This window comes from Cherax quadricarinatus, chromosome 3 (genome assembly GCF_038502225.1).
Source record: "Cherax quadricarinatus isolate ZL_2023a chromosome 3, ASM3850222v1, whole genome shotgun sequence".
NCBI classification, from domain to species: Eukaryota; Metazoa; Arthropoda; class Malacostraca; order Decapoda; family Parastacidae; genus Cherax; species Cherax quadricarinatus.
In genome coordinates this window covers 17,099,654-17,112,505 of record NC_091294.1, presented here as the reverse complement: position 1 = coordinate 17,112,505, position 12,852 = coordinate 17,099,654, and the positions used below count along the sequence as shown (strand labels likewise).

General features: G+C 38.3%; 1 protein-coding gene across 6 annotated transcripts in view; it reads right to left on the bottom strand.

Annotated features, from left to right (window-relative positions):
- LOC128706573 (transmembrane protein 135) overlaps positions 1–12,852 on the bottom strand; it is a 211,907-nt gene that overhangs the window by 35,639 nt on the left and 163,416 nt on the right. For all 6 annotated transcript variants that reach the window (XM_070090476.1, XM_070090443.1, XM_070090458.1 and 3 more), the window contains one exon: positions 8,828–8,995. In XM_070090476.1, coding sequence (XP_069946577.1) covers positions 8,828–8,995 — 168 coding nt within the window. The remainder of the gene's footprint in view (positions 1–8,827; positions 8,996–12,852) is intronic.

The following is a 12,852-nucleotide window of genomic DNA, read 5'->3' as shown; positions in this document are numbered from 1 at the left end:
AGGTGGATGTGGCCACAAGTGGTCGAGGAAATATCAAAAAACCTCGATAATAACCCATGTGCAATATTTGTGCAACACCCTTTCAGAATGTCTTATAGCTTATGCCCTAAGTAAAGAGAAACAATTCTGGCTGGCTAGCAGGCAGGGTGACTGGTCAGCTGCGTGGCTGGCTGGCAGCTGGCGGTCTGGCTCTATCTCTGTTTGTCTGTCTGTATCTATGTCTATCTCTGTCTGTCTCTCTGTCTCTGTGTCTGTCTCTATCTGTCTCTGCCTCTGTCTATCTATCCTGTCTCCGTCAATCTGTCTCTGTACATCTCTTTCTGTCTGTCTGTCTATCTCTGTCTCACAGGTACACATAAATACAGTGGAACCTCTACTCGCGAGTTTAATCCGTTCCATGACCTTGCTCACAACTGAATTTACTCGTTTGCGGAGTCAATTTTCCTCATTTAAATTAAGTGAAATGCAATTAATCCGTTCCAGTGGAATTCTGTACTTCAATAATTTCACTAATATCAACTCTATGGCTTATTTATCTATCTCACTTCATCTAATATGAAAAATAAACAATATAAATAACATAGAAACCTGATATATACTCTAAAATGAATAAAATATGTCATTCATGTAGTGGTATGGGCAGTGTCGGCGATGGACTAGAGTTTGTCTGGAGACTGGGAAAAATACTTCATGAACAATTTCGCTAATATCATCTATACGGCTTATTTATATACATTTCATCTAATATGACATAAACAATATGAATAACATAGAAACATGATATATACTCTAGAATGAATAAAATATGTCATTCATGTAGTGGTATGGGCGGTGTTGGCGGTGGACGAGTTTGTCTGGAGACCGGGAAAAATACTTCATGAGTAATTTCGCTAATATCATCTATACGGTTTATTTATATATCACAGTTTATCTAATATGACATAACAAACAATATAAATAGCATAGAAACATGATATATACTCTAGAATGAATAAAATATGTCATTATATAACAGGTGGAGGCGGCCACAACCGCTACCTCTTTGTTGTGGTAAACACTACCATCTAGTGACGGCCTTTTGAAGCCATCCATTATTATAATTATTATATGTAGTACATTATTATTATATATGTACGTATTATTATTGTAGGTAGTAGGTTGGTAGACAGCAACCGCCCAGGGAGGTACTACCGTCCTGCCAAGTGAATGTAAAACAAAAGCCTGTAATTGTTTTACATGATGGTAGGATTGCTGGTGTCCTTTTTTCTGTCTCATGAACATGCAAGATTTCAGGTATGTCTTGCTACTTCTACTTACACTTAGGTCACACTTCACATACATGTACAAGTACATATATACACACCCCTCTGGGTTTTCTTCTATTTTCTTTCTAGTTCTTATTCTTGTTTATTTCCTCTTATCTCCATGGAGAAGTGGAACAGAATTCTTCCTCCGTAAGCCATGCGTGTTGTAAGAGGCGACTGAAATGCCGGGAGGAAGGGGCTAGAATCCTCTTCTCCTGTATATATTACTAAATGTAAAAGGAGAAACTATCGTTCTTCCTTTTGGGCCACCCCGCCTCGGTGGGATACGGCCAGTGTGTTGAAAGAAAGAAGATATATATACACACACCCCTCTGGGTTTTCTGCTATTTTCTTTCTAGTTCTTGTTCATTTCCTCTTATCTCCATGGGGAAGTGGAACAGAGTTCTTCCTCCGTAAGCCATACGTGTCGTAAGAGGCGACTAAAATGCCGAGGGCAAGGGGCTAGTAACCCCTTCTCTTGTATAAATTACTAAAATTAAAAAGGGAAACTTCCGTTTTTTTTTTTGGGCCACCCTGCCTCGGTGGGATATGGCTGGTTTGTTGAAAAAACAAACAAAAAAATGTATTATTATTATACATATTATATGTATTATTATGATTATTATTGTATTATATTATTATACTATTATTATTATAAGTATTATTCTTTCTTCTTTCAACACACCGGCCGTATCCCACCGAGGCGGGGTGGCCCAAAAGGAAAAACGAAAGTTTCTCCTTTTACATTTAGTAATATATACAGGAGAAGAGGTTACTAGCCCCTTGCTCCCGGCATTTTAGTCGCCTCTTACAACACGCATGGCTTACGGAGGAAGAATTCTGTTCCACTTCCCCATGGAGATAAGAGGAAATAAACAAGAATAAGAACTAGAAAGAAAATAGAAGAAAACCCAGAGGGGTGTGTATATATGTGCTTGTACATGTATGTGTAGTGGGACCTAAGTGTAAGTAGAAGTAGCAAGACGTACCTGAAAACTTGCATGTTCATGAGACAGAAAAAAGGACACCAGCAATCCTACCATCATGTAAAACAATTACAGGCTTTCGTTTTACACTCACTTGGCAGGACGGTAGTACCTCCCTGGGCGGTTGCTGTCTACCAACCTACTACCTAGGATAAGTATTATTATATTATTATTATTATTACTATTTTTTTTAACAAGTCGGCTGTCTCCCACCGTCTCACACAAAAAATATAAGATTTACTGTTATTCCTTATTGCAATAATTGTATAAATAATGTCAACCCATTCACGACTGCATATTGGAATGGACAGTGACGTCATTCCTTTACTCTGAAACAGCCAAGCATTGGACCATTTCTCCTAGGTTGAGCTCTATTTCAAGGTACTTTTCGTCGTGAAAGCAATTAAAATCATGTCTATTTCTGTAATATATCTCCATTCTATCAAATGAGACCAAAAAAATGAGAATACAACCATAAAAACCATTTGAAATTACCACAAAGGGTTGCTAATTGCTGAGAAGTGAACTCCATTATTTATGCTAAGATTTCTTTCATTTTTTGTGTACGTTAAGAAGCATCTTTCCATCATACATTGCCCAAGTTTCAATAAGATAGTCCAACAAACAAATGAGATACAATTCCTGAGATCAAGAGCAAGAGCCCCTCACCGGTGCCAAGGAACCTGCCTTGAGGTCTGCTCACTTGTGAAAATTTTGCTTGCATACAGAAGCAAAAAATCGACCCATTGACTGCTTGTATTTGGAAAAACTCACACGTGGACACGCTTGCAAGTAGAGGTTCCACTGTACAAGTATACATAGTGTAAATTGCCTAGGATAACCCAAAAAAATCCAGACAAAGTGCTATATTCTGCTTGAAGATGTGAGTAAACATGACGACGCAGTCTTGTGGCTCTCTCTGAGACAGAGAGCTAGACGGATAGACAAATAGACAGGGAGCTTGACAGACAGACAAATAGACAGACATGTTTGTGTACCAGTAAAAACAAAGCAAGCCCTAATCTTTTCTTATCAAGCCTTATCACTGCACCCTCATGAATGCTCATCAAACGTCAGCTCTTATCAAATGTTATCTCATCTTATCACGTCACTGTCAGGGGTGGACTTTGTTTTTTATGCTTCAAGGGAACTTATTATTTTATTATTATTACGTACTCTTCTTCTCCTCCTCCTCCTTCTCCTTCTTCTCCTCCTCCTCCTTCTCCTCCTCCTTCTCCTCCTCCTCCTTCTCCTCCTCCTCCTCCTCCTCCTCCTTCTCCTCCTCCTCCTTCTCCTCCTCCTCCTTCTCCTCCTCCTCCTCCTCCTCCTTCTCTTCCTCTTTCTCTTCCTCCTTCTCTTCCTCCTTCTCTTCCTTTTTCTTCTCCTCATTATTATTATATACTTCCACATATCCAAAACATTGCTAAGACATATAAATTCTTTGTATATATTCCAAGACAATAGTAAATGGCCAAGGCAGGTGTAAATGTCCACCTGCAATGTGTTTGTGACAATTTGAATACAATTTCAGTACCTAATACTAGTGTCAGAACAAAGATTGCTTATGAAATGACAAGAACTACTATAAATTGTAATTATCAGAACATAAAAATTATATAAAATAATATGAAAAATAGAAAAAAAAAAAAAAAGGTACATCGGCAACACTTCTGCAAGTGGCAGGACTCCATGTTGCTGTCACCTGAGCATCCAGTGCCAACTTCTTGACCTCATATCTCGGTAAGTACTGCCCCTAAAAGTTTTTTTTTATCCTATAACACTTCGAAAAATGTGCTCTTTTTTCAATAAAAAAAAAAGAATGATTTTTTTATTTTTCAAAATATTCGGGGCACTGGGGTAATGAACGTATATATACATTTGGACCATTTATGGGTTAAAATTAACTTAAGACTATCTAAGCTATAATAGATTTAATGGTAACAGTTACAGCAGACAATTTACAATATCAAGTACAATTGAGTATTTTAAACAATGAATTTGAACATTTCAATTTTGAAGCATTACAATTTTGTAACATTACAGTGAATAATATAACAATGATCAATTTACTTTATGTAGTCGTACAATTTATTAATCAGATCTAATCAAATCAAATCAATGATCTGTAGTGCGGTAACAGTTCATATGGTCATTAGACGAGTTACAGTGCATTCAAGAGAATGGATTATTCTATTAGGTAATGCTATAATAACATAGTTTGATGAGGTTTCTCTAATTATACAACTGGGTTATACATTCATGAGATATAAGTTGTTCAGTATTTGCATTAGGTTAGATATGAGAATTTATTGACCTCTGAGCATTTAATTATGGGGTCCTAAGGCTAGGGAAGTAATACAGTGAGTAATGATATTTTGAGGCAGTAGAAAGTGATTTGTTAACTATGTAGGTAAAGCTAAATTAAATACTGTGTAATTAGTTTTGGGTGAGTAGATGGTTTTTAAGAAGAGTCTTGAATTGATATACAGACAGTGTTTCTTTGGTATTCACTGGTAATGAATTCCAAATGGTTGGGCCTTTCATGTGCATTGAATTTTTACATAGTGTGAATTGGACATGGGGAACATCAAAGAGTGATCTGTGTCTTGTATTATGGTCGTGTGTTCTGTTAAGGTTGGTAAGGAGAAGTATGAGGGGAGGATTTGTATTTGAGTTTAACGTTCAACGTATGTGGTAGGCACAATAATAAGTATGGATGTTTTGTACGGTGAGTAAGTTTCGACTTTTGAATATTGGTGGAGTGTGCTGTCTGGAGTGGGAATTTGTTATTCTGACTGCAGCCTTTTGCTGGGTAATTAATGGTCTGAGATGATTTATTGTTGAGCCCCACGCACAGATTCCATAGGTGAGATGGGGGTAAATAAGTGAGTGATACAGGGCAAGGAGAGCTGATTGTGGAACATAGTACCGTATCTTCGATAGTATGCCTATGGTCTTGGAGACTTTCTTGGAAAGTTGTACACGTGTCTGAAATTTGAGGCTATTATCAAGGTGGATTCCTAAGAATTGTCCCTCTGTGAGTTTTGTGATAGGTGATCCATTTATCATTATGTTAAGGGGAACATTTGTAGCTCTGTTCCCAAACTGAATGAAACCGGTTTTGTTAATATCGAATGTAAGCTTGTTAATCATCATCCAGGTAGATATCTTCTGTAATTCAGTATTTACAGTATTGGCTAGTATGACTGGGCTTGGGTGAGAGAAGATGTATGTAGTGTCACCTGCAAATAGAACGGATTTGAGTAGTTGAGATGCATTTGGTAGGTCGTTTATGTAAATGAGAAAGAGAAGTGGGCCAAGGACACTTCCCTGTGGGACAGCAACTGTAATTGGTTGTGTGGAAGAGTTACCTCCATTTGTGTACCCATATTGGCTTCTGATACTAAGGTATGTGATAATTTTGTGTGTAACAAATCATGGTCAACTGTATCAAAAGCTTTACGTAGATCAATGAAGGTTCCCAATGAAACTTCCTTTTTTCTTGAGTGCTGTGTATATTAGTTCTAGCATGTGTATAATAGCATCATTCATGTTTTTATTAGGCCTGAACCCAAACTGACAGGGGTTGAGTATGTTGTGGGAGATGAGGTAGGAATAGATCTGCCTATGAATTAATTTTTCAAAGATTTTAGAGAGAAGGGGTAAGTTAGATACTGGCCTATAGTTATTCAGGTCTGTTTGATCTCCTCCTTTATGTATCGGGGTGACCCTCGCTATTTTGAGAATTGAGGGGAAGGTAGAGGATTCGATGGATTTGTTAAAGTGTTGCAATAATTGGTAACAGCACTTGAAAAACGTTTTTGTATATGAAGGGTGTTAAGTTATTTAAACCTCATGCCTTGTTCTTTAGTGTGTTGATAATAAGTGAGACTTCTGTTAGGTTGGTCGGAGTTAGGAATAATGTGTTCGGGTAGGTGCCAGTGAGGTAGTCGTTAGGTGGGGTGTTTGAGCTTGGAATTTTGCTCGCCAGGTTTTTTCCTATGGTGGAGAAGAAATTATTATAATCATAAAGAAGCGCTAAGCCACAGGTGGAGAAGAAAGCATTGGGTCTGTCTGCTGTTTCAGTCGCTGGGAGTAGGGGTTCATCTGGTTTTGTTAGTTTGATTGTTCTGTTTCCTGATAACTTTTTAGTTCCTAGAATTTCAGATAGGGTTTTAAAGGTCTTTTTTATATCACCTATTAAGTTAAGTTATCTGTTCTCATAATGCAATTTTTTTTGCCCTTCTTATCAGGCTGGTTAAGATTGACGAGTAATGTTTTGTTTGGTCTCTGGTTATTTGGGCCATTTTGTACTGTTTTTCATATAGGTGCTTTATATTTATGGATTTGAGGATGCTGGGTGTTAGCCAGGGACTGTTCAGTCTCATAGCTGTGATCTGTTTAGTTTTTTTTAGGGCAATGCCTGTTATAGAGTTTTTTTTTTTTTTTTTATAAAATTATTAATACACTCGTCAGTATCTGTATAGATTTCTAGCTCGGTTTGCCAGTCGATGTTTGTTATTGCACTTTTCAACATCCCTCGAGTCAGTCTCTCGCTATACACACAAAAGGCCCAAAGATCTGGAACTCGCTACCGGAACAGGTCAAGGATCCCCTGACAGCTTATAAATCTAGGACTCTGGTAAAAAACCATCTTATCTCACAATATTAACCAAATCAACCAAACATCTGCTAACTAGTTTTATTTTGTTTGCCAGTCGATGTTTCTCACTGCTGTTGTGAAGTTATTAATAGCTGTCTCATTATGAAGTCTGAAGGTAACTTTAGTAGTGTCTTGGGGTAATCTACCTAGATTGGTTATGAGAAAGGTAGGGTAGTGGTCTGTGGTGTTATCTGTGATTATGCCTGATTTTAAAGGGGATATGCTGTTGGTCCAGACGTGGTCTAATAAGCAAACACTAGTCTCCGAGATTCTTGTAGGTTTTGTTACTGTTGGTAGCAGCAAGCAGTTGCTAAGAGTGTTTGTGAATTCAGTTACTTGTGGTTCCTGGTCTTGCAGGAGATTTATATTGAAGTCTCCTGTGAGTAGTAAGTGGTCTTTGTTCATGTGTGCATCAGTTATCATGCTTCCTAGTTTTCACTAAATTGGTTAATATTTGACTGTGGCACTCTGTAGATGTTTATCACTGTGAGAGATTTTTGTATGTATTTGGATTTAAATTTAGCCATGACATATTCCCCATGCTCATCTCTTGTGCAAGTATTATTGATACATTCAAGTTGGTCTGAGTAGTATATAGCTAGCTGTGCCACCCCCTTGCTGGTCTGGCCTACAATTGTGTATGGCTGTGTAACCAGGAATAGCATAGACATCTGTAGCATCAGGCTTTAGCCAGGTTTTGGTGAGAGTGATGATGGACATATTGGCATGCAGGGAATTTAGTAATGCCGTAAGGTCATCGTAGTCTTTGCTTTAAGATCTGACATTGTAGTTAAAGACAGTTATGTTGTTGTTGGCTCTGAGAAGTGCCTTTGCTTATTCTGCTATGTAATAATTACAGTTGCTGTTCTATTCATTTAAGTCATTTAGTAAGAAGTTGGTTTTAGGATCAATGCTTGTAATCATAAGACTGAGAGTGATTCTATAACTAGACTTGAGAATAAAACAATGTAAATATTCTAAAGCTAAAAAATAAAGGAGCTAGGGAATATAATAGTAAAATAATGAAAGCATTACACTTTAGCATCTGAATTATTTTAACAAAAGTGAATATATGAACTAAAGTAGTTATTTAAAGTTAAAATAAAGGAGCTAGTGAATATAATTTTAAAACAGTGAAAGTAAAACACTTTAGCACCTGAATTATTATTAAAACTAAGAGTAAAAAAATGACTGAATAAAGGGCAGTACGAGGTATTGGTATGTAGAGAACTATTTTAGGGGAAAATATAAAAGGGTAAACAAAGTTAAATGGACAGATAGTAACTATGATATAATATTAATTTAGGAGTAAGATTTGACTTGTAATATAAAATTTGAGCAATTAATAGCACTAAAAAAAAGTATATGAAGTAGCTGGTACTAGCTATTAACCCTTAAACGGTCCAAACGTATATATATGTTCACTCGCGTAGAGCCCCAAATTTTTTGAGGAAAAAAAAAATCTTTTCTTTTAAAAGGAAAAAAGAGCATATGGTACCCAGGTATCCCCAATTATTTTAATATGGCACACAGTGAGTGCGCACACCCATTCTCTCATGTCTAGGTGACTCAGGCTTATTGTGGCAATGTTGAATGAATGACAAAGAAAACGTATATATACGTTTGGGGCGCTACGCGCGTGAACGTATACATGTATATACATTTGGACCATTTAGGGTTAAAAGATAGTACAAGGAGTTGCACAATAATGTAACATGAAAGGATAACTCTGCAAACTGAGCAAGTTGAACTAACCAACAAGTGCAACAACCAAATAATTTTTTGTAAATTAATGTATAATGAAAGTATGCTCAAATGAACAATGTTAATGTTAAAAATAACACTTTGAAATTTGTCTTGGAATCAATAGTCACCTTAAATACTGATATAAACCAAGCAAGGAAGAGTCCAGCATTAAAGTTGTTTCTGTTGAAGAACAAATCAAGTAGCTTTCCTGGGTGTCTGATAAATCTTGAAGCTGAAGACAGCAGCTTGACTGAAAACTGCATTAGGAAGCCCTGAAAAAACCCTCGTACACCCATCTGAGGAAATATCAGTCAAGCATTAATTTCATAAGTGAATAACCAGACATACTTTTCAGAAACCATTTAAGATATTAATGTACCATACCAACCTGAATAGAAAACACACAATTTAATCAGGAGATGGGACAACTGGACTCTGGCAGCCACCTGCTCTATTATATTTGCACTGTCTTGCTACATTATAAATAGCTCTGGTGCACATACTGAATAGTGTTTATGGAGGTCAGGACTCAGCTCCTGGTCCACCTCCTAGACTACAACAAATCCTTGAGATAAAGGACTATACATAAAACCCACACTTAGGAGATTGAAATTTATGATGTTTCAGTCCAACTTGGACCATTAACTAGTTACACTGCATGACTATTAACTATGTGACCATTAACTAGTCACACTATGCGACTAGTTAATGGTCCAAGCTGGACTGAAATGTCTTCATAAGTTTTTGTGTCTGAAGCACAGGTTATTTGTGTATTGTTCCAGTCACAGTACTGTGCATCTTTATTCTTCAAAGAGGACTAATAAGAGGGATTCTCTGAGTGTTTGTTAAATTAAAATGCAGAAAAAGCATTATTGCAGTACATCTTTGAGCCAGTAAAGCACCTAAACTATTAGGAATGCCTGCAAGTCTTGAACATGTATTCACTGGAGTGGAGGAGAGAGAGGTACATGATAATACAGTGGACCCTCGGTTCACGATATTAATCCGTTCCTGAGAGTTCAACGTAAACCAAAATTATTGGAAATCGAATCAATTTTCCCCATAAGAAATGATGGAAATCAAATTAATCCGTGCAAGACACCCAAAAGTATGAAAAAATTTTTTTTTTACCACATGAAATATTAATTTTAATACACACAAACTGAAGAAGACATGCACAGTTACATGACACTTACCTTTATTGAAGATCTGGTGATGATTGATGGGATGGGAGGAGGGGAGTGTGTGGATGGTCTTAGTGTTTAGAAGGGGAATCCCCTTCCATTAGGACTTGAGGTAGCAAGTCTTTTTCTGGGGTTACTTCCCTTCTTCTTTTAATGCCACTAGGACCAGCTTGAGAGTCACTGGACTTCTGTCGCACAACATATCTGTCCATAGAGGCCTGTACCTCTCGTTCCTTTATGACTTTCCTAAAGTGTTTCACAACATTGTCAGTGTAATAGTCACCAGCATGGCTTGCAATAGCTGTGTGAGGGTGATTTTCATCACCCTTTTCACAAATGATCGCTTGAGAGATGCTATCTCCTGCTATCTGTTTTTCATTTATCCACACCAATAACAGTCTCCCAACATTTTCTAACACTTGCGGTTGCTGTTTCCTAATCACAGTTGCACCTTTTGCAAGAACAGCTTCCTTGATTGCTGTTTTCCTGCTCACCATAGTAGACATGGTTGATTGGGGTTTACTATACAACCTGACCAGTTCCGACACACACATTCCACTTTCGTACCTTGCAATTATCTCTTTCTTCATTTCAAGAGTCATTAGCACCCTTGGTCTCGAAGGGTTGGCACTAGGAGCTTTCTTGGGGCCCATGGTGACTTAATTTGCAGAAACAAGCACCAAAAACAATGATATTATGGATAATATGGAATGTACCGAATGTATGCTTAGATGCGCGCACACTGGCTGGCTTGTAAACACTGGCACACACGGGGCAGTTCAGGCCACACGTGGACACATCTCGTACGCATCGTATCGCATACCGGGTTTTGTATCGGGAAGCGAGGCAAATTTTTTCGATCAAATGCATCGGCTACCGGATTTATCGGATACCGATAGCATCGGGAACCGGGGGTCTACTGTATATACCTGGAAGGTACTCGAGGGCTTGGTACCAAATCTGCACACTGCCATAACATACTGGAGTGAGAGGTATGGGAGGAAGTGTAAAATAAATGCAGTGAGGAGCAGGGGTGCAGTGGGGACAATAAAGGAACACTGTATCAACATCCAGGGTCCTAGACTTTTCAACATCTTACCAGAAGATATCAGAAACACTGCTGGAACAAGTGTTGAAGCCTTCAAGGGGAAACTAGACAAGTATCTTCACCAGGTGCCAGATCAACCAGGCTGTGATGGATATGTGGGGCAGCGGGCCTCCAGCAGCAACAGCCTGGTTGACCAGGCGAGCACCAGATGAGCCTGGCCCATCGTCGGGCTCAGAGAGTAGATATGTTCTCGAAATTCTTCAAAGGTATATCAAAGGTATCTAATACATACTATACTGTACACACAATTTAGAATTTTTTTTTTTTCAACAAGTTGGCCGTCTCCCACAGAGGCAGGGTGACCCAAAAAGAAAGAAAATCCCCAAAAAGAAAATACTTTCAACATGATTCAACACTTTCACCTCACTCACACATAATCACTTTTTGCAGAGGTGCCCAGAATACAACAGTCTAGAAGTATCTACGTATAAAAAATACACAATATATCCCTCCAAACTGCCAATATCCCAAACCCCTCCTTTAAAGTGCAGGTATTGTACTTCCCATTTCCAGGACTCAAGTCCGGTTATATAAAATAACCGGTTTCCCTGAATCCCTTCATTAATACAGTGGACCCTCAACCAGCGATATTAATCCGTTCCTGAGAGCTCATCGTTAATTGAAATAATCGTTAGTCAAGTTAATTTTCCCCATAATAAATAATTTAAATCAAATTAATCCGTGCAAGACACCCCAAAGTATTGAAAAAAAAAAAATTTTCCCACATGAAATATTAATTTTAATACACACAAACTGAAGAAGACATGCACAGTTACATGACACTTACCTTTGTTGAAGATCTGGTGATGATTGATGGGATGGGAGGAGGGGAGACCGTTGATCATCTTAGTGTTTAGAAGGGGAATCCCCTTCCATTAGCATTTGAGGTAGCAAGTCTTTTTCTGGGGTTACTTCCCTTGTTCTTTTAATGCCACTAGGATCAGCTTGAGAGTCACTGGACCTCTGTCACAGAACATATCTGTCCATAGAGGCCTGTACCTCTCGTTCCTTTATGACTTTCCTAAAGTGGTTCACAACATCGTCAGTGTACAGGTTGCCAACACGGCTTGCAGTAGCCGTGTCAGAGTGATTTTCATCAAAAAAGTTTTGCACTTCAAGCCACTTTGCACACACTTCCTTAATCTTAGAAGTAGGCAACTTTATCCCTCCTCCAAAGCAGTTTCCTCAGGTCTGCCCTCTTGCTGTTCAAGATGATCTAGCAGTTCATCAGTGGTTAGTTCTTCATTGTCCTCCTCCACGAGCTCTTCCACATCCTCCCCACTAACCTCCAACCCCAAGGATTTCCCCAATGCCACAATGGATTCCTCAACTGGCATAGGATTCTCAGGGTTAGCCTCAAACCCTTCAAAACCCCTTTTGTCTACACATTCTGGCCACAGTTTTTTCCAAGCAGAGTTCAAGGTCCTCTTAGTCACTTCCTCCCAAGCCTTAACTATAATGTTTACACAATTGAGGATGGTAAAATGATCTTTCCAAAACTCTCTTAGAGTCAGTTGAGTTTCTGAGGTCACTACAAAGCACCTTTCAAACATAGCTTTTGTGTACAGTTTCTTGAAGTTGGAAATGACCTGCTGGTCCATGGGCTGCAGGAGAGGAGTGGTATTAGAAGGCAAAAACTTCTCCTTAATGAAGCTCATGTCCCTAGAAAGACGCTCTGCCAAGTCTGAAGGATGACCAGGAGCATTGTCTAATACCAGAAGGCACTTATTTATTTATTTATTTATTTATTTATTTAGTAATTTAAGCATACATACGGAGGTACAAAAAATACAGGTAAGAGCAGCATGCCAAAGCCACTTATATGCATAGCATTACGGGCTGGCTTAAAATTAACTTAAGA